This window comes from Typha latifolia, chromosome 7, assembly GCF_019914945.1.
Source record: "Typha latifolia isolate L0001 chromosome 7, TyphaL0001v2, whole genome shotgun sequence".
Taxonomy (NCBI): Eukaryota; Viridiplantae; Streptophyta; class Magnoliopsida; order Poales; family Typhaceae; genus Typha; species Typha latifolia.
In genome coordinates this window covers 4,014,684-4,036,206 of record NC_133092.1, presented here as the reverse complement: position 1 = coordinate 4,036,206, position 21,523 = coordinate 4,014,684, and the positions used below count along the sequence as shown (strand labels likewise).

The following is a 21,523-nucleotide window of genomic DNA, read 5'->3' as shown; positions in this document are numbered from 1 at the left end:
GCTTTCTTTGAGACATTACAGTTCTATGTACTTACGATCGAAAATAAACGAATTGTAGCAGTATATTCGTTGTACGCTATCTTTGGGCAGAGATTATATGAATGAAGGGTTAAAAATAGGAAACTTGGTAGGTTGTCTGTTCAAAAGGAATTGGAATTGCTTATTGGGATTTTATTGATTTTTTTTTTCCGTTTCATTCATTTTGATAGCTCGAAGCAGCACTGTTGATTTTGCTATGATAAATCATCAACAGAACTTAGATCTTATTCTATGCAAGGGCAATCGTATAATAGGTTATCTGGTGCCTTAATATTAGCCGACACTTATAAGGTTGATCACATATGTGCACTTATTTTTATATTAAGTCAGATAAAACCTTCAGATTTTTTAAAAGTACTTCCATGTATTATTTACTTTTTACTTTCAGATTGTTGAATCTCAAATTTAGTTGATGATTGATGTATTAGAGATCTTATATAGCTCTTGGAAGATTGCATTCTCGTGTGAATGATTTCAAAGAGGTTTGGTCTAAGAAATAAATGTTTTCTGGCCATATTACTGTGGAATTATAGAATAATGAGAAACAACTTGTAATACGTAATTATATTGAGAGCACATATTTAAATAAGAAAAACCTTTGAGGCAATCAAAGGAGCCCTCTCTTAGATTAGAATAACGAGCATCATAATAGGGTGGTTGTGGTGCAGATTGCTGAGAGTTGCTTATGACAGGTTAAGTTGATCATTGGGCTTTACCTGGTATCTGCGGAGTTTGTTTTGATTGTAGCAACTTTAGTGGAAATTGGGATGCATTATAGTGGCCGGCCATAAGGAAGTTGATCCATAGTGGAAACATGGTGGTAAGCTGCAAAGCTGTGTCTTCCAAGGGAAAGATGCAAAGGCCTATGAAAAAAGTGGCTTTCCTTATGAAATTTTAGGATTCACTGGGGAGATGGCCTCCTATGCTTCCTTGGCTGTACTATTGACTGTTAGTCCGTTACATAGAATGTTAGCCTAAGTTGAATACTTAATATTATAAAAAAATTCGTTCCTGTGAAAAAAAAATTCTTTGTAATCTAAAATCCTCTATTTGCACTTATATAATAGTTCTCACCAATAGTTGTGAGCTTGTTGCTATCTGGGGTTTACATTGATATCTCCATTTGTTTTACTTATTTGGCATGAATTTATAGTCTCTTTTTCATGTTCTTAATAGATCATCAATAGTCAGTATTTGAATCTAGATAAATCTTTTCCTACATGTTAGTCTATTTAATTTTTTTTCTTATGAAGCCACAATGAGTTGCTTTCAATATATTCACATGAAAGGACTTGGTTGTTGGACAGGGAACAAGCAAGCTGAAAACTGTTGAGTTGGACTGGGTTGTTGTTTGTGATGATATGCTTAAGGGTGGGAAAACCTAGGCCGTTTAGTAAGGGAGGAAAATTATAAGCCATTTTAGTGATATAGTATAGTCGCAGATAATGATGATCCTAGACAATAGTAGTCTTAGTTGAAATACTTTTTAATTATATAAAAGATTGGCAAGATAGTTTGGATGCCGTGCTTGATCCTTGGTTGCTTGATGTTTTGCTTGTCTTCAAGCCCACATTCATCCCATCCTCTGTCTCTCTGTTCTCTAAAAGGTTAGCTGGCTTATCAAGTGCTAGGCTTGGGATTTGCTTCGCTCCCTTGGGAATGCTTGGGCTCTGTGGTGTTTGCCATCCCGATCCAGTCCCAGCCTAAATCTGATTGGTAGATTTTGCGCCCCAACTTAGGTGGTAGGCCACCTGTAATTAAGTTTACCATTCTGGAACTGTTTAAATTGTCCTTCCATTGCATCCTATGGCAGATTTTATGAAGATTACAGATAGTGCCCAAAATGAAATTTTTTATTTAGAAATTTATATGGGGGCGCCTACTAATATGTTTGGCTCCCCCGCATTGCTCTTTTTGACAATAATATTTGTCCTTTTGTGTGACAATGCAGAGGAAACTATTCCTAATAGATTCCGCCATTGCTCATTTTCCAATACTGTGTGAAATCTGTTTGAGAGGTATATGTAGGTTCAATTTTAAAGGATATAGTTATCTGGTAGCTGGACCAAGGAAGGATGCTCCCTGGTGACCAAGTCCTAGACTCATCTTCTTTTGGAAGGCCATCCTCAGTCGCCTACACATAAGGGACATATTGATGAAAAAAGGGGCTACCAAGCAACTTCTTGTGACCCCTTTGTGGAGAGGGGTTGGAGTCGCTCTTCCACCTACTCCTTAGTTGTGATTTCGTCCAACTGCTATGGGATTGTATCCTTCTCTGGATTAGTGTGTTTTCACACTCGCCGTCTATCAAGAGTTTTTGGTTTCAGCGGTGATGCTCTGCTATCCCTGCTCAGTTCCAAAAAAGGCGACCAACCACCTATTTGGCATCCTTTGGTGGCTTCTTTGGAGGAAATGTAACCATAGAGTATTTATGCGGAAAGCCTTAACTGTCTCGAGTCTTAGAATCTCCCTCTTGGAGATTTGGAACCTCTAGAAGGCTTCCTTCCCTTGTCACTGCCAGATTGGTTTGGATGACTTCTCTAGTCTTTTATTCTTGCAGAGCTTTCTTGCCCTGCTCTCCATCCTTCCTCCTCCCCTCCTCTCGACCCTGTCTATTTCCCTCTCCTTTTATTAATAATATAACTAGGTTGAGCCTACTTCTCTTAAAAAATAGTGTAGTCTCTCATCATTGGAGTGCTTTGGAATATCTAGAAAGCATGCAACTCCAAGCTATTTAGTGCTCGATCGGAGACCCTATGCAAGTGGTCTTCCGAGCTACTATCTTCTTGGCTAAGGCCCTCCTCCTCAAGCCCAAGCCCAGGATGGTCCATTGACAGAGCTTTTTCCTCGACTAGCAACTCGGGGGAAGCGGAATTCATTAGTTTGCAACTCCCAAGGTGCTCCTCTCTTTGCTATTTCGTGGAACATCCAGAATGTGGATGCCATTCATGCTGAAACCATGGCGTTACCCTTTGCCTTGTCTAAATGACCTCAACATGGGTTCTCCGGCCTCCTAGTGGAAATGGATTGCCAAAACCTAATTCTGCTCCTTCTTAGCTAACACCAATTCCATGGACATCACCTAAATTTTATTTACTGCGAAGCTAGTTTTGTTGCCAACTAGCTTGCACATCTTGGAAAAACTGTCTGCTATTCAATGTTTTCGGATGGTTACATACCAAGGTTGTAATTCTCTTCTGTATTTGGATTTGGTTCCTCCTGAAAGGTGGGACTCGAATCCACTTTTTGAGGTAATAGACTGCCTTTTAACAACAAAAAAAAAGGTGATGTTTGTTTGTCTGACAAGAAGATGAAGGGCAGGAATCCAATATTCAAGTTCTAGCAGAGAGCAAAAGGTGTTTCCCATTTTGCAACGTATTATGTAACTAGGAAGTGGATAGTCTTTGTGAAATACAGTTAGCTACTTTTACTGTCTTTTCTTTTCTTTTCTTCTTCTTTTTTTTTGGGTTGAAAGATAATCATGAGGAATAATTGTTTACTATATTAATATCCATGCTCCATGGTAAGGACTTTGTACTTTACAGTTATTCATCTAGTGCTCTTGACTCTGCCACTTAAAAAGCAAGAAGAGCGGTAATGTTAATTCCACTCATTTTCCTATTTTCTATATTATATTAATTCAGATGAGCTGTTGGAAAATATGCAGATAAACCTTTTCCCGGGGAGTTCTACGACCAGATTTCCCCTCAATAATCAGATGATAATATCAAGCCCTGTTGTGGCTCCTGAAAGCCTGTTTTTGATTGTGCCTTTCATAGTTGAATTCAATGTAAGATGTGAATAGAAAACCTTGTTTCACAATTTCAACTTTGTGGCCTGGAGGAACTTTCAGGGACTCGGTACATTGTAAGTGATACCTCATCAAGAATAATATGTGTGTTCTGTGGAGATACTTTTGTTGGGTTTTTCAGATATCTACTACCAACTTTACGCTCGTAATAATTTGTTCTTTAATATGTTTGGTAATTCACTCATATGATATTGGGTGATCTAAAAAGGGCAGTGGCATAGTCAGATGTTTTTTCAGGAGCAAAGTTATGAAATGACCTAAGTTTTAGTAATAACAAAAGTTTAGAATAGCTATTCTAGTTAATCTCAAAAAGTGAACGACGAAGTAATTCAAAAGAAATAGTGTGAATTTCAACTAATTTCAATTAGCAGATTTCTCTCAGTAAGTTGTCCTGAATGATACAGTCTCAATTTACTTACAAACATCCGATTCCTGATGGTCGGACAATGGACTGCTGTATACGATAAATAAGAGCGCAAGAGCGCAGCTGCAATATAACATACAATTTACGGGACTGAGAAATGCATCCATTAGACTGGAACAATCAGCACTCTTTCTATCAGCTTCTTACTCCCTCAAATTCTCTGTGAATGATCTCCAGCAGAAGTTCGTTCCAGGTATCGATTGGTCCTGGCATGCACCAGTGCAAACAATCCTGGGGCGGGGGCTCTCCGTTAGGTCCCCTCTTCGTCACCTTGTTCGGATCTGGGTTTCTGTACGGGCCAGGGTGGCCGTCAGGCCTGTATCCGAAAGGATGGGTGATGTCCATGAACCTTAATTTGGAGCGGCTTTTGGCATTGACATTCTCCACCGCTCGTTGGAAACCTGTAAATTGCTTCTCATGCATTGTGTTTGTAAATCCATTCCTCACCACCTCAGTCGCAGGCCCAACCTTTCCAGTGCATGAACCACCAGTGTTCCAAGCCCCGCCCTCATAGTGGTCTGGTGAGTATGAGCGAACGACGGCTAGACCTGTGAAGTTTGGATGTGTCGCAATTGCAGTCAGGCAAGTCTCAATTGATATACCAAAAGCTTCGATATTGTTGATCTGAATCTGGCCAGCTTCTTTCGGCCACCAGAGCTGTCCTCCGACGATAGTATTGTTCAATATGTATGCTGATTTTTTGGCGAACCAGTGGCCAGAGGAAAGGACGACAACATCAAAAGTTGGGAGGAATTCCATGAAGGTTTCATCAGGGAGGTCTAGGTGAATCTTGTCAATCCCCTGCGGTGCAAACCCAAAGGGATCAGACGTCTTGTGGACGAGCCATGAGGACCATATTCGAACAATGCTCGTGGACGTCGACCTGAAGTACCATTTCTGCATCCGGCGATTGCCACGGTTCTTCGGAGCTTCAACCTGTCAAAAGGGCACAATAAAACATTAGAAGGCTTTCCATCTGAACTTTATTGCAACCGCAGTACCAACTAGAACTTATGAGTTAAGAAAATGTAAATAAGACAATTCAGAAATTTAGGGCTGATTACACTTTGAAGAAGCTCCTAGATGCTAGTTCTATATAACGAACTATATGCTTTCCACTATCTGAGCTATAAAATTTCAAGACTACTGATAATCAAGTGAAGATTTAGGCATAGATGGAGTGAATGCAGTAACATTCACTATAGAAGATGACTAAAAAAAAGAACAGCATCGACAACATTTTTGTGATTTCAAGAATATCACCAAGAAAGAACATTTATGTTAGTATGTTAATTTGCAATATTTTATGCTAAAAAACAATACAACAAATGAGAATGTGACAAAGTATGTTCTCATCATATGTTATCTGTGTAAGATACTTGCAGATGGCAACTTCCTACCATAAGCTTTAATGTGCAAGTTATATCATGCATGCCAACAGAAAAGAATGAGAATAAGGGAGCTTGCCTGCCAAAGAATGCAGATCAAGGACTCCATCTGATTCCGGGCAACCGAATCCCCGACAAAGGCTAGTGTCTTGCCCCTCATCAACTCTAAGAACTTCCTTCCATCAAAGCGTGGAAGATTGCATTCTTCAGGTTTCCATCTATAGTTCTCATATTCCTTATCTGGTCTCCCGTTGCCCTGGCAATTCTGCATTTGTGTTATGATAGGGCATGTATCGTTTGTGTAGAGTGGTCCAGAAGGATCGTACACCCATTTCCCCTGATATAGATCACAGCTCCCTTTAGATGAAACAAAGAAAAAGAATCAGTATTGCAGTATAAGGAGTAAACCACAAAAATCATATTTTTAAAGTCTAGACAAGTGAGGACACATAAAAGACGCAAACTCAATCAAATATGTAGAAGGCCATCTTCAGGTGTAGCCAAGAAATGTACATAGATCATAACATTTACTTGGGAGAGAGAAAGCATACGGAATTGGAAAGGAAGACAAGGAATACATACCTTGATCAACCTTTTCGGAGCCACCAGATAGAGCTGATGAGCGAGGACTTGTTATTGCTAATGTGGTATTTGATGAGGAGGCCGAGTTATCATCAGAAATTCCTGAATCAATCTTCCCAGGATAATCAACCAAACCATATGACAAAGATTTCCCAATCTCATCATCCCTCATATGACCGGAGCTATTTCCAGACTCCTTTTCCATTTCCCGTTGAGAAGACAGTGCATCAGGATCTGCCAGAGCACCCGGCGTCTCATAAGCAGGTGAAGGTTGCTTAATAACCATATCTTGGCGGCTAATTTCCGACAGTCCATTTTGCGAAATGATAATTCCACTCGTATTTTCATTATGATACAACAAAGGAGGCTTCCCTAAATTATCTGTTCCAAGGATATAATCACGAAAGGATGAATGAAGCGGAGACAAGACTAGAAACAATGATATTAGCAAAAGAGATAGTGCAATCCCTCCCACTGATATAACAATGGAGGAAACAGACCGCCGGACCCCGATAATTCCCGATAGGCTTTTGGGAGATGACATTGTTATGAATCCACGAAGCAACCCAGAATCCAAGCAAAGATCGGCTAAAGTTCCTAAAATAATGAGCCCCCACTTTTCAAGGGAATCCAAAAGGCACAAATTCAAATCTTTTAACCTTCTTTAGCGCTCAAGAAAAATTCCAGATCTCCTCCAAATTCTATACACTTCAGCTGAAAAGCTTATTAATACCGATCAAAGCGCAAACGATCACTAATTTACAGACCCAAATAACATAGCATCTAAAAGTCAAATCCTTCTACTTTCTTGGCTACTCTTACCTCAGAAAATTTCAAACAGAAAAACCAAACTATCAGATTCCCATGAAATCTTTCATATAACAGCTGACAAAAAAACAAAAACAAAAAAAAAACTTCAACGAATACGTCACTTCCACTTAAAATCCAACGTTTCCGCACAATGTGCGCTACAATTCTTCCAAGAATAGAAATCTAGAACTAAACCGAATCATACATCTCGCCAACTAAATCTCCTTCTTCTAATCATAGACCCAATGCAGAGCAATTTGTCAATTACACCTTTTTCCAAAAGAAATTTCACCAAAAAGTCGCCCCGAAATCCAAAAAAACACGCAAAAGAAAAGGAAAGAAAGGGGACGAATTCCTACTACAACTTGGAATCGAAACAACAGAGAAGAAAAGTTCGCCACAGATTCGAAGGAAGCGAACTCCGTGAAAAAGAACTCGAACCAAGAATAGCCGTCGACCTAGAGCTCCAGTTAATTAAATCTCGATCTTGCCTGAGTGCCCGTTATTAAGGATCACTTAAATAGAAGTTCGCACGCATTAAATGACCCTTTTGTCCCGCTCTTGATCTTGTCCGAGGCATATCTACCGTGCATCTTATCGTATCATGACTCTATTTTCCAGCGGTCGATCTTACACCGTCCGTTGTTTCTTTTTAAGTTGACGGGTTATTTATTACCTGTTCTATAAATTTATTACGAAAAAAAAGTATTTTGAGTGTACACCGTTAAAAAAGAAGGCACTATTTGCTTGCATACCCTGAAGTTGATATTTCCTTATAAATCTTTTAAAATAATTTTTTTTGCATGAATATGATTATTATTTAATAAATGCAAGATTAAGTCTCCATATTTTAAAATAAAAAATAAAATATATTTGTGTCACTTTAGTTTAAATTTTAATTGTTAGTTAACTCTAATAATATTTTTGCAAATAATAAATAATTTAAAAGGTATACATATACATATCAACTTTAAGGAGTGTATAAATAAATAAGAGATGTTTAAAGAGTATACATGCAAAAAAACCTTAAAAACACTTAAGAGAGAGTTTTTTTTTAATTTATAAAATACACAATATATTTTAATTTTGTTATTATGACACCCCACTATACGAGTATTTATGATTCGACCTATATATTTATGACTTAATTTTCATCTAACAACAATATCAAGGTTATTTTATATTTATAGTTGATTTAACATATCTATGTGATAACTATCTATTAAGGAAATGAATGACAGTTTTTTTTTCCAGGTTGGCATAAGAAGCAAATTATAAGAGTTATAAATATTGATACGGTAAACTATGAATGAAAATAAAAGTAAAGTGAATAGTATTTTGATAAAAAAAATAGAGATTATAAGTTTATAGGCTAATAATAAATTAGACAAAAAAGATTAATATTCTCTAATATATAAATTAGATAAGTACTAATTTTATAAATCATACTATACATTTTATCGTAATTCACACACCGATCTTAAAATTTTTTATAACCAAATTCTCTCATTTTTTTTTATAATTCTCATTTAATACTATCCCGTAATTTAAACAGTATCGACAACGAAATATTCCGCCATAAAATATAAAATAAATACTTAAAATTATCCATGCCTTCTTTAAAGGAGGGGCACAGAGTAGTAAAAATAATGGTGATAATATTTTAATAATTTATTTAATATTAATATATTAAATAAGAATTATTAAAAAAATAAGAAGTCGAGTTATAAAATCGTCAAGTGTGAATTATTAAATAAATAAAATATAAAATATAATTTATAAAATATCTTGGATAATTAAATTAATTTTTTACAACATACATGATGACCATGCTGCCAAAAAGTTGAGGGTCAAAAGTGGTTGATGGTTACGATGTGCACTGGACACACTTGTTCAGCTTTCAACCATCTCTCTCTCAAAAGAGAAAGAGGAAAATAGAAAAAGAAAGCTAACCCATCCGAGAGGATCCAGGTCACTGTCATAATGCCGTGCTAAATTGCTAACAAGCAATTAAGAGATCTATGTGGTTGTTTCTTTGCTTAGGCGACCTTCTTTACCAGGGAGATCACCGGGTTTTGCTCGTCATAAGCCATGACTAAGTAATACTCACAAACAAAAAAGATTATTAGGCCAACAAAATCACGGAAACAATGAGTCTTGTTAGACCAAAGTTCGTATGGGTTAGTTAACGAGAATACGAGACTTGAATGAATAAATATTCATATGGATATTATTACGTATAAGATTTTGTTTTTAAAAATAACTTCTCTATATTATAATGCGAATGTATGAATAAATCCGAATATAAACGATGGGGCTTCCACAAAATAACTCATTAATTAAATTGGAGCCATCTGTCAGCATTCTGCTTTTCTTTTCTCTCCTTTATATCTTTGGTAATTTATAGAACCAGTGTGAAAAGATCCCACCAATGCTTCAATTTCTCTGTGTTCCATACTTCAATTTCTCTGTCTTCAACTGCTGCTTTTAGTTCTCTAATGCTTTGATTTTGTCGAAACAACTTTTGACAGAATTAGTGATCTCCACTGTGACGCGATCACCGGTTACTAGCTTATATTGTTCAAACTTTGCCTCATCGCACTTCAATGCAGCTCTCTTACAGGCTTTGATGCTTCCTAATTGGAGAAACAAATAGATAAGAATATAGTTTAGGAAACTAAGCAAATACTAGAGATTAAGTACAAAATTACATCGGATAAGGGAGGTATCATAGGAAAATACTGCAAAGATCTCATTGGCACGTGAAAGTAAGCTTCCAAAAGAAGATTAATGAGGGAAGAAGGCAAGGCATTTGCCGCAACCAAATTGATAATTTAAAATGAACTAGTGGTGCAAAAAGGAAAAGAGAATCTAGAGATTAAATAGAGTCCAGCTCTCCTCAAAAGATGCAAAACATACAACCAAGTTGATACATACAATCAGGACATGAAACTAATGATTGAACATCATGATTTCCATCTCAGCCAAGACAAGAACAAACAACAGCTGCTAAAATCTGGAAGTCAATCTGTTCTACTCTTTTCTAAAGGATTTTAACGTTTCTTTCTCAAATACTAGATGCATGGAAAGGTTTGGCCCTGTTACAAGATTTCCAAAGGGCAATCAAAACTTGCAGCCTGATGCTGCTCTAGTTTGATTAAACACACCTTTCTTCTCCTTGTGTGATACTTACTCGCAGGAATGTAAGAGAAAGATATCTATATAATACAGGATAAAGCCCACCATATAAGAACTAAAATCATACAGATGCGAAGTACTACCGAATTTGCAAACCGAGATGCTGCAAACAGAATGAATCAAGATTTATGATCAGATCACAGCATAACTTTCCAGTAATATTGGATACTTGAAAATAAGCACTTCTTAATTTTCCTTCTTATTTTTTTTTAAAAGGTAAAAAGAAAGAGAAGAATCACATTTAGGTTAAATTCATAATTTATGCAACACTACACTGATAGACACATCTAGCAGATTCCTCAGATCAAAACACTATCAGAAAATGCAAAGTAAAAATCCATACTTCTATTTATTGGATCTTAACTTACCACTCAAGTCCAATAAATTGAATGTCACTGCACACTTTCCAATACTTCTGACCATCGTAATAGCAGACCATACCTTTTGATGATCCTCGCGGGAAGTTCTGATAATGCATATCTTTGTTGTGGGATTAACATATTTAACTACACAACCAAAAGTTAGATTTGTCACTTGTGAGTGATGAAACATTTTTTCTATGTTTACAGTACCTCAATGAATACATAATAACAAATAAAGGTGTAATGCAAAACAAATATAATGCCAAAATGGAGAAACAAATGAAAAGGTTACCTTGGAATGATCCAAGTGATACAGCTAGACCACACTCTCCAAAGTTTAGCTGAATGCTATCTTTGATAGCGTTTGACACATTAAATATGCTAAGAATTATTGGATCATTGCCAACCCAGTCTCTGTTTGCATCTACAAAAACTTCCATCACCATGTACCTATTTTTGAATTGAACCATGCTGCTTTACTACTGCATGCAAGACCTGCAGCACTTTTAACTGGTCAGCATAAATTGTTTTCTTCATAGTACAACTAAACTCATGTACCAATAGTTTGAAAAGTGCCTGCATTATGTGGGTATTAAAAAACTTATATTTGATATAATATATACTATATGTAAATTTTATGAGTAATAATTTAATATATGTATGATGTAGTACATAAATAACATGATCAAACAATATACACTAAATCAAATTATAAAATCACAATTTATTTAATCGGTAAGCCGCCGTTACATGATTCAAATTCCACACAAATTCACATTATTTCAAATAATAAAATCAGTAAATCACAGTAATATAGTTCAAATTTCACACTACTTTGCACTAATCAAATTAGTTAGTGTGCAGAGGAGGGTGCGGAAGAGGAGAATGGTGATTGGTGAAGCCGTGGCGGTGGCGTGGAAGAAGAGAGAGAAAGGAGGGTGGAGGAAACGGTGGGTGAGGCGGAGAGAGAGAGAGAGAGTACTAACCTCGCGATCGATTCGTTCGACCACCACCACCCTCCGTCGTCGAGCTCGAGAGAGTCACCGAGTCGTCGAAGAAGGGATTAGGGCTAGGGAGTTGGCAATTTGCGTGGGAACGTAGTACTAATAACTTGTCGGGCCAACCAATCCGCAGCGGATCCGGATTGGATCCTAATGTATATTACCGGGTCGGATCAGGTGACAAGTAATTGGATCCTCGTTTCTCGCCGCGTGTACTTGACAGTCTCTCCCAAATGGCGGGGGTCATGCTACTAGGGCACACACTTCGGAGCTCAGCTCGACGAGGCCTTTTTCCTTGTCTCTCTCGCGGCCTTCTCTCCTCTAAAGGTAACTCCTTGCCATCGAGATTTATAGGGTCTCGATCTCTCTTCTCCTCCTCTAAAGGTAACTCCTTTTTATCGTGATTCGTGTAGAATTTGGTCAAATTTCCGTCGTTTTCACGAGAATTTACTTGAAACGATTATGGCAAGAATTCATGTTTAAGTTATTGCATCTGAGTTTGACTGCTGGTATCCAAGAATCTTGGAGGTGGGAGAAGCCTTCTGGTTCCTACGAGCGGGCATAATTTGGCACTCCCTTCGGCGATCGTCTGCAATTTTTTGAACCAGAAATGCAGATGGATTAGAAAGCTTCCATTTTGCGTGCACTTGAAGCATTCGTGTCAAGTTTCTGCAACATATCAAAGTGGTATCCGTTGGGCCTATGGAATTATGCATGTCGTGGACTGTGATTGATGCTTCACCAGATGATAGGATTATTTTAGTTCTCTTAGGAATTCACGCAGCACGAAGTTAATCTGCAATCTAGAACTCAGTTTTGGGTCTTGAACAATTGGATGGCAGTAGGTGTGTTAGGGATGAGAACTGGTGGCTGCTTTACCATTCTAGTTTATGGAAAATTATTACAGATTGGTATTATTCAAACAAGGAACAAAAACACCATATACAAAAAAAATGAGAAAATGTAAGTAATCTGAACAACACATTCCACCACTTAAATCTGACTGACTGTTTAGCATAACGCAGTGAGTCGAGCCAAAGACCAGAAATGCTATTAACATGGTTGCTAATTATTTTAGCAATTTAGAATTTATATTCATTCACCTTAGATTTTAAGATCTTGGACTTATGTGAAACTTTTTTTCTGTTTCTCCTCAACTCCAAAAAGAAATTTTGGAATTTAATTTTTTATTTTACATGTTCGGTACATGCCCCTGATCTGTAGGCTCCTCAAAGATGTCTGAAGTAGTGATAGAGAATGGCCATACATCAATCATGCGTGTGCTATTCTGTGGATACTATTGGCCTGCTTCTCATAATTATACACGAGAATACCTGCAGAGCTATCCATTCATTCAGGTTCTTTGCTTACAAAGTTCTTATATCTTTATATGTTAATATCTTATTCTTTTATGTCTGGATGCTAGCTTACATTCTGTCTTTCCTTGCTTACGCTTTTATGCACTCCTTACAGGTAGATGAAGTGGCTCTTGATGATGTTCCAGATATTATTCACAAGTATCATATTTGTGTAGTTAAAAATCAGTGCCTAGACTCAAAGCTTATTGCAAAAGCAGTTGAGATGAAGCTTATAATGCAGTTTGGTGTTGGTCTGGAAGGTGCCTAAAGTACTTTGTGGTTGCTTGTCAGTTATATATTGTCCATCTAGGCATCCGACGATCTGTCTGCAACTTATATTTTTCATTTTGTTAATGAAAATTGTTTGTCATCTCATACTTCACAAAATAGGTGTTGATGTTGAAGCTGCTACGCAACACAAAATAAAAGTTGCAAGGATTCCTGGAAGTGTTACGGGAAACTCCACGTCATGTGCAGAAATGGCAATATACCTTATTTTGGGTCTTCTTAGGAAGCAAGTACGGTGTGTGAGCTAAGTGTCTGAATTGTTTCATTTTAACTACATGCTACGAAATTAACTCAGTATTATCAAGAAATAGTTCTCATATGCGCTTGCCATTTTAGTTCTAATATATCTTTCCTTTTCATTTTTGACAGAATATGGTTGGGATGTTATCTAGAGCATGAAGAATTTAATTTATGAATTACATTTTAAATTTGGTCTTTAAATAGCTTGAAATTGTTCAATATGACTGAGATAGTATAGTGAACAATATGTAATGCCTATTCATGCTGCATTTGAGCCTTATGTCCTATAGAACGAAAGAGAATTGCTGTAGCTGTAGTAAAAAATTCGTAAGAGGAAATAATATTTGTTTATTACTAATACTAAATGATATTGTATGCATAAAACTACATATATATGTTGGTATCTTATAGATTAGGATGCCATCACCAACTTTGGACATTAGATACAGAAATATTGTCCTGAATGGAGCCAAGCAATTTACAATAGAACTTCCAATAAGGACGTGTTTTTAGAGAAGGTAGCAGTAAAGAAGGGCAGAATTCTAGAAACTTCTTACGATAATATACTCTTCATTAATTCTATACATATATATATATGTATATATATATATATATAGAATTAATGGAATTGAAATGCTTTTCTAGAGCTATAGTTACTTGACGTAATACATCTTGAGGAAGATATCTATTATATAAGCAGCTTTTGATATTTTAGACAGATGTTCGATGAAGTGCTATAGCATCAGTTTCTCTTCTTCCTTTTCCCTTTTCATTTAAACTGAATTTTGTAAATTCATTTTCTGCAGAAGGAGATGGATATTGTTATCAAGCAGAGAAACTTAGGAATACCAGTTGGAGAAACACTACTTGGGAAAACAGTAGGTTTACCTTATTTCTTCGACTTATCATCTGGTCTAATGCTGACATAGTATATCATGAGAAGTATGGAGTTTCTTGTAGGTACTCTCAAGGTAACAGATAGAGAACTGCAGGCTAAAAATGAATTTGATAATTTCTTCTTAGCAGACTCTATTTTTTTAATACTCAAGTAACTTTTGAACGGTTAATATTGGCAGAAAATCTACAATAAGTCAGTTCTTAATATTTTGTTTTATAATGCTTATATTGAGATTGTAAGTCTTCTAGCCAAGTCATTCTAAACCACAGTTGCCTAACTTGTTAGTTGGCTTAATTCAAGTTAAGAATTGCTATTTGTTGCAAGCACTTTGGAAATGTTGGATTCGCACGGGATGGGAAGATAAGTTACTTTAGGAAAAGTTTCTCTATCTGGATAGTCAGAGACTCAGATATATGACCTCATCCAGCTTCAGAATTACTTGTTGCAGACCAAAAAGGGATGCACAGATATGAAATTACGTCTGTGATGATTGAATATTACAGCAGCAAAAAGTTCAAATTGGAAGATATGCATATTTCCAATACTTTCAACAGTTGTTATCCTGCCAACCAAAGAATAGACCAAGTTATATTGAGTGCTAACAGCCTAACAATATACAAGTTCAATTACCAACTTTTCAATTATTAATTAAATATAGGATGTCCGAGTTCCTCTGATTTCCTTTTCTTCTAACTCAACACTTTGCAATTTTGGATAAATGATGTTTTGCCAGAAACTTCATGCATCTTTTTTTTTAGAGTATCAGTTATAACTATCATACTTTTCCATATATAGGTCTTCATTCTAGGTTTTGGTGCTATTGGAGTTGATCTTGCTAAACGATTGAGGCCGTTTGGAGTAAAAATCCTTGCTACTAAAAGAAAATGGTCCTCAGGTTTGTTGCTGTTAAGTGGTATGAGGGCATTGTTTCAGTTATTTATTGCTTAGCAGATTTAATTGTGATTGCCAATTCTACTTCTGTTTTATGTGCAGTCTCAACCTTTCATACTGGTGCCATTGATGAGCTGGTTGATAAGAAAGGCGGCCCAGAAGATATATATGAATTTGCTGCGGAGGCTGATATCGTTGTTACGTGCTTGATCTTAACTAATGAAACAGTTCAGTCCTCTCTTCTCATATTTGGTATTTTCACCTCAAATATGTCAGCTAGCTCTATAATAAGAGTTTCAACTTTCAACTTTCAACTTTCAGGCCGGCATTGTGGATGGGAAGTTCCTTTCTTCCATGAGGAAGGTTTGTAGATACCTCAGGGCATACACGATATTTTAAGATATTCTCCTTTCTTCTTCCCTCTTCTCTACTACATAACACCATAACTATCCCATGTTTTTATGTTCTTTTACTTTCAATACCTCACCTTTAATAGTCATGCGCATATATAGGAAGCTTGCATAGTTGCATGCCATGTGCCATTCATGTAAACTCGTGTGGTTGTCGATCTATTATCTAATTTGGATAAACAAGGAGGACAATTTGCTCTTAAATCAACTCAGGAAAATAAGACCTTACTGATGTATAATATATTGATTCCTTTTTCTTTCAAGGGCTCATTTTTGGTAAATATTGCTCGAGGAGGCATACTCGAATATAAATCTGTCCTTCAGAACCTTGAATCTGGTCACTTGGGTGGTTTGGCCATTGATGTTGCTTGGACCGAACCATTTGATCCAGAGGATCCAATTCTGAAGTTTCCAAATGTTATCATCACACCTCATGTTGCAGGTGTTACAGAGTATTCTTACAGAACAATGGCCAAGGTATCAGTCTTCCTCTTGCGTATGTTGTTACTTCAAATTCTTGTTTACTTTGCATTTGGGGAGTTTATTTTTCTGCAGTAGTAGCTTCTCTTGTACTAGGTATTTCTCAGGATTTGTTTTGTTATTTAGATAAAAGTCATAAGTAGCATAGTCTACAAGTGTTGCACCATGCCACTGTTTTTTCTTTTATCTTTTTTTTTTTTTTGAGAGAGAAATGAGAACTTAATAGTGTCCCAATTAAAACGGTGCCACTAGAATTTGAACTTGGAATTACTCATAGGACATCAGTCTTTTTAACCAAGCTCTATCCCATTGGCCGTATTATGCCATTATTGATGGTAGGCTGAACAGACATATTATATTTAGCAGTAGATGTGGAAGTGAATCTTTACAAGCAGATCTTTTCTATTCATCTCGATGCACTTGTTCTAGTTTTATTTTGATCTGTATTTCAATTTGTTTGGAATCTTTTGGGTTTAAAATAATTTATTACCACTTGTTAATACTTTGTTCTTCTAAAGCTAGAGATAGAAAGCACAATTTACATCAGCTTTATTTATAGATATATAAATCTTCAGTTATTTTAAAGGTGTTATGCTTATAGATGTGATTATAAAAATAGAATTAACTTGTTAACTCCAAAACAAAAGTAAAAGTAAAAGTGAGGCCCACCTGGTCGCGAGAAAAGAAAACATTAGGATAGGGATAGTATGATGACTTATTTCGGGATGAAGAAAATTTTTATCCTGCTTTCTCCTTTAATGTTTGATTAGAAAAACAAAAATAAATGCTAGGATAAAAATATAGAATAAGATCAAGGTCCAAAACTCGATATTGGGATTAGCGTTGCTGCTAGAAAAAATGATACATATCGGCCGCATATGTCGTATGTCCGCCTGTATTTTTTAATTATGTAAAATTTTTAATATTATTTTAAAATGCATGAATTTTTTTTAAAATTTATAAAAAATAATAGAAAAATAAGAAAATAGAATTTACTCAGATATGAAACCTAATAACTAAAGAAAAAACTCACTTAAAGCCATGATAGATTTCAAGCTGAATTTTAATAAATTTCTATGCTCACAAATTAGTATTGCAGAGGTGAGATGAAGAGAGAGATCTCTCTTCACTCATGTTCTACAGTAATTAGAGAAGAGGAGTTAAAGAGTAGACAATAAAGAGAAGAAAAATGAAGAAAAAATAAAAGAGAAAAAAAATATTGACCCAAGTTATCTAGAGTACGAAGTAGTCAGAGGGCCTCATTGAATAGCTCAGTAAGTATGAGGGATACGAGGAGAGTGCGTGTAAGAGATAGAGGTAAAACTACAAACTTGAAAAGAAGGCAGTTAGAGATATTAATTACTAATATTTTCTAAGTCAAATCGTTTTTAGATTCAACTTGAATCTGTAAAAAAATTAGTTTCTGCTGAGACCAAGGTTCCAAAAATCAGTATCGGGATCGGCCATCCGGAAAAACGATACGTATCGGCCGTATCGGCCGCCCATATCGGATCGGATTATTTTAATTAAATAAAATTCTAAATATTATTTAAAAATGTTGAGAAATTTCTAAAAATTTAGAAAATAAATAATAATTACTCACATATAAAGCCTAAAAACTAAAAAACTAAAAATCTTTCTTCCTCCCTTTCTTTTTTTCTATTTCTCTAACTATTAGTCTGAAGTATCCATTCTTTCCTATACTTTCTCTTTCTTTTTATCTTTCCCTCTCTCTCTCCCACCCTCTTTTTTTTTAATCTTTCCGTCTCTCCCTCACTCTCTTCCTTTTTCCTTCTCTCACTCTCTCCCTTTCTCTCTCCCTCACTCTCTCTCTCTTTCCCTCTCTCCCTCTCTCTCTAGCTGTTGCTGTCAATAGCAGCTGTCCCTCCCTCTCTCTCTCTCTCTCTCTCTCTCTCTCTCTCTCTCCCTCTCTCTAGTTGCTGTCAGCAACAGCTGTCTGCTATTGCCGCAGGTGGCTGTTAGGCTGGTTTCGACCCGGATCGGGATCGGCTATAGTCGAAACTGGAAACTATGGCTAAGATAAATCGATCGATACAGTCGAAACTGATTGATCCCAGACCGAGGTTGGGGTCGGCCATTTTTGATACTATGCATAAGATGTTTGATTCTGACAGTTGGAATAAGAGATAAACTTTGTTGCCATTTTCCTAATTTAATGTAAAATATATATTTGTTTTTTCTAGAAAGAAAGGAAAAGGTTCAAAATTATATAGAATTGTAATTTTGTGTTACTAATATTATATTATCATATTATGATTAATTTTAGAATTTTTGGCTAAAATAGTTTAATTTAATTCACCATATTTACACAATGTAGATATCATCAGAAATAGCATCACAATTCAATGCCACATATCAAAATATTTTTATTACAAACACATTCTAATATATTATATAATAGTTGTGTTATAGTTCGGCCACTATAGTCATATTACAATTCAATAATATATTATAATATATTATTAGAGGGTAATTTGGTTCTTCATATTTTGGAATAACTTGGTGGGATATTCCAAAATTTTATCCCTGCTAAAAGCTAGGATAAAGATATTTGGATGTGTGTCACATATTATATTTTCTTATATCGGATTTAACATGGATTTTCTGAAATAAAGGAGATTTATTCTGGGTAACCATCTTCTACTCTACTAAATGAGCCCTAATGGACGACAAATGACCCTAAATAATTTCAGATACTTTTAGATGTCATTGTTCTCAAATTCTCAAAATTTGGATTGTGGCCACTTGGCCATCTTTAATACCTATTAATTAGTCTTTCCTTTGAGAAATGAATACCTCTAGATTTGTCCTCAGTAATCAGTATGATGAACAGAAATCAACAAACAGATTGTGCTTTTCCTCTAGCTCTTTGCCCAGTTCACTACCTCGTTGTGGTGCAGGTTGTGGGTGATTGCGCTCTCCAACTCCATGCTGGGAAGCCGTTGACAGGAGTAGAATTTGTGAACTAGTTGAACTGGACCGTTTGCCAATATATATATATTTGCCGATCTGTTGAATTGTATTCCAGGTAATTGGTTTTGATCATCACATATGAGCGAACCATTGGTTACTACAGGAATAAATTTGAATATCTGCTATCTATCTGTTTTAAAAAGTAAACAACTTTCATTATGTTTTTGTTCGACCATGACTATGTGGGAGTCGTTTAAATACATCAGAATAATTTGAATCATTCTAGTCTATCATAAATCAAAACGTGGATTTCTCTGTGGATTTAAGTTTGGATTCACAATTGCAGTTTTATGTTTTATGATCAAGCGATTCTATTGTCTTCACTGTATTCTTTTCAGAAGAGAAGCTTTCTATTAATTACAACGTTTAAGTTTAAATCATGACTATAAGAAAATTCTGGCCATCATTATCTTTTCAAGGTATCCTAAACATTACTCTGTTTTATCCAATCATGTCCATGATCCATCAACAAGCGCACTAACCATGCATGCTGCCATATCTTAAGGAACAGCGATAATAATAACAGCAAACAGTTAGCCCAAACTATATGAGTTTGGTGGACCTATAATGTGGTTTAATTAGCACGCATTGTTTTTTTTTTAATTTATGTATCACACTCTTAACTTTTATTTTTTTATTATTACTATTATTCTTATTTGATCATTTAAGAGCTTTAATTAGGCTAGATAATAGAGAGCATTACTCATAATTAGGTCGGACAAGTCAGCACACTCGGTGTAATTCATCGTCGTCTTCTTACGTCCATACGAGATTTAGAATTCCCAAACCACTTATTAGCTGGAGAGATTAGATCTCAACCATTCTGCACTTCCCATGAATATATTTTTAGAAATAAACAGAAAAAGGAGTAGTGGCCCACCCTTTGACCAGAGGATGCATGTCATTGTTGAACCCTCACTAGAAGTCTACCAGCTCATGCCCCTGTTTTGTTTTTTGTTTTTTTATTCTCCCTCACCCATGCCCTAGAGCTTGCTTGCTCCACCACCCCATTTTTCTAATGTTTTAGCCCCTAGGAGGAGTTCCATCCATCACTCCCTTCTCCACCTTTTTTTTTTCTTCTTCTTTTGTTTCCCTTCTATTTCCACTACCAGCAGCATTCCAGAGTCCAGATCCATATATTTCTTTTTGGTTAAAAACCAAACCCAGACCTCTTTAATATTCAGATCACCCTCTCCTCTCTCATTAGAACACAGAGGAGAAGAAAGAAGACCCAGAAGAGAGAAAGGAGCAAAAGAAATGAATGGCTACTCCAAGATCACAACCAAGCCAAGATCAGTGGACCTCCCGGATCACACCTTTCCTTCCCCATCTCAAGCCCAAGAGAACCCAAATCCTACACCCAAGGATGGGCTGAAGGAAGGCACCATCAAGGTCCATGACCAGATCCCGTGGGAAGAAAAAGAGCATTGTAAGGATGGGCAGGGATTTGGGTTGGCACTGACCAGGAACTTCTCCTCTACATCCCGTAGGTTCAAGGCTACTGAGAACAGCCATGGCAGCTCCACCTTGAGGAGGGCCTTCTCCATGAGGAAGCCTTCTGCTGTTGCTGAAGGTTACTGGAGAATACCTGACACTACTGATGGAGATGGAGACTTGGTGGGGGAGGGAGAGGAGCAGCAGCAGCAGCTGCATGTGAAGTCCTCAGGGAGGAAGAAAGGGAGAATCTTAAGGGCATGCAAGAGGCTCTTTAAATTTTAGTTAATAATGAAAGAAAATGCCACCTTTGATATAATTTGAGCATCTTCTCTTCTTCTAGGCCTTTACATGTTATGCCCTATCTGTTTTTAAGTAATATGATTTTGCTTAAAATCAAACTTGTTAACATGGAGAATGCTATCTTGAATCAATCAGTTACTTAGTTCATCTTCTTTCTTCAAGTTTCTCAGATCTTGCATCTTAGAGCATTGTATTTATGGCACAGAGGTTTGTTGTTAGCGTTTCTCAATTCCAAGTCTTTTGGCCCATAATGGCCCACTGTTGACCTCATGCTTTTTTGCAATGTGTGCCTTAGCTTGTCCTACTCGAAGCAAATCAGAGCTTTAGTGGAATGGGACAAGTTTGTAAACATATAGGTACAATCTGAATCTTACTCTATTCTGGAGAAATGTGAAGTTTTTGAGTTCTTTTATCAGCAAAAGTTTCAGCCTCTCGAGATTGATTCAAAGCAAAGAGTTTATTTTGTAGAGAGACATGCCCTTTTTCCTTTTTATGGTTTTCTGGGACTGCAGCTTTCTAGTAATGCTCCTTTTGTTGGAGTGAGTGGGTCAGCTTTTTATGGCTCTGGTCCCTGCCCTTGGATGATGGATGATAAGGGTATACTGGGATCTT

At 36.4% G+C, this 21,523-nt stretch overlaps 3 protein-coding genes across 8 annotated transcripts; 1 reads left to right on the top strand and 2 right to left on the bottom strand.

Moving 5' to 3' along the window:
* Positions 1 to 4,178: 4,178 nt before the first annotated feature.
* On the bottom strand, positions 4,179 to 7,547 carry LOC140792348 (protein YLS7-like). The gene is made up of 3 exons (XM_073143299.1): positions 6,245 to 7,547; positions 5,742 to 6,019; positions 4,179 to 5,210 (listed from the first exon to the last, which is right to left on the bottom strand). The coding sequence occupies exons 1-3, from the start codon at positions 6,786 to 6,788 to the stop codon at positions 4,410 to 4,412; spliced, it is 1,623 nt and encodes a 540-aa protein (XP_072999400.1). The 5' UTR covers positions 6,789 to 7,547; the 3' UTR covers positions 4,179 to 4,409.
* A 1,715-nt stretch (positions 7,548 to 9,262) lies between these two features.
* LOC140792046 (probable ribonuclease P/MRP protein subunit POP5) lies at positions 9,263 to 11,740 on the bottom strand. Its single transcript, XM_073142843.1, has 4 exons — positions 11,601 to 11,740; positions 10,907 to 11,109; positions 10,621 to 10,758; positions 9,263 to 9,690 (listed from the first exon to the last, which is right to left on the bottom strand). Exons 2-4 carry the CDS (start codon positions 11,082 to 11,084, stop codon positions 9,542 to 9,544), a joined length of 465 nt encoding a protein of 154 aa, XP_072998944.1. The 5' UTR covers positions 11,085 to 11,109; positions 11,601 to 11,740; the 3' UTR covers positions 9,263 to 9,541.
* Positions 11,741 to 11,807: 67 nt separating this feature from the next.
* On the top strand, positions 11,808 to 19,440 carry LOC140792044 (uncharacterized). 6 transcript variants are annotated; one of them, XM_073142840.1, is made up of 10 exons: positions 11,808 to 11,942; positions 12,840 to 12,973; positions 13,089 to 13,233; positions 13,364 to 13,491; positions 14,308 to 14,379; positions 15,195 to 15,294; positions 15,393 to 15,517; positions 15,612 to 15,653; positions 15,965 to 16,177; positions 19,102 to 19,440. In XM_073142840.1, the coding sequence occupies exons 1-10, from the start codon at positions 11,849 to 11,851 to the stop codon at positions 19,168 to 19,170; spliced, it is 1,122 nt and encodes a 373-aa protein (XP_072998941.1). In that variant the 5' UTR covers positions 11,808 to 11,848; the 3' UTR covers positions 19,171 to 19,440. The 6 variants fall into 6 exon arrangements, with proteins under 6 accessions (XP_072998941.1, XP_072998940.1, XP_072998939.1 ...); XM_073142839.1 differs by having other exon boundaries at positions 11,817 to 11,942; positions 15,195 to 15,312; XM_073142838.1 differs by having other exon boundaries at positions 11,820 to 11,999.
* The last annotated feature ends 2,083 nt before the right edge of the window (positions 19,441 to 21,523 follow it).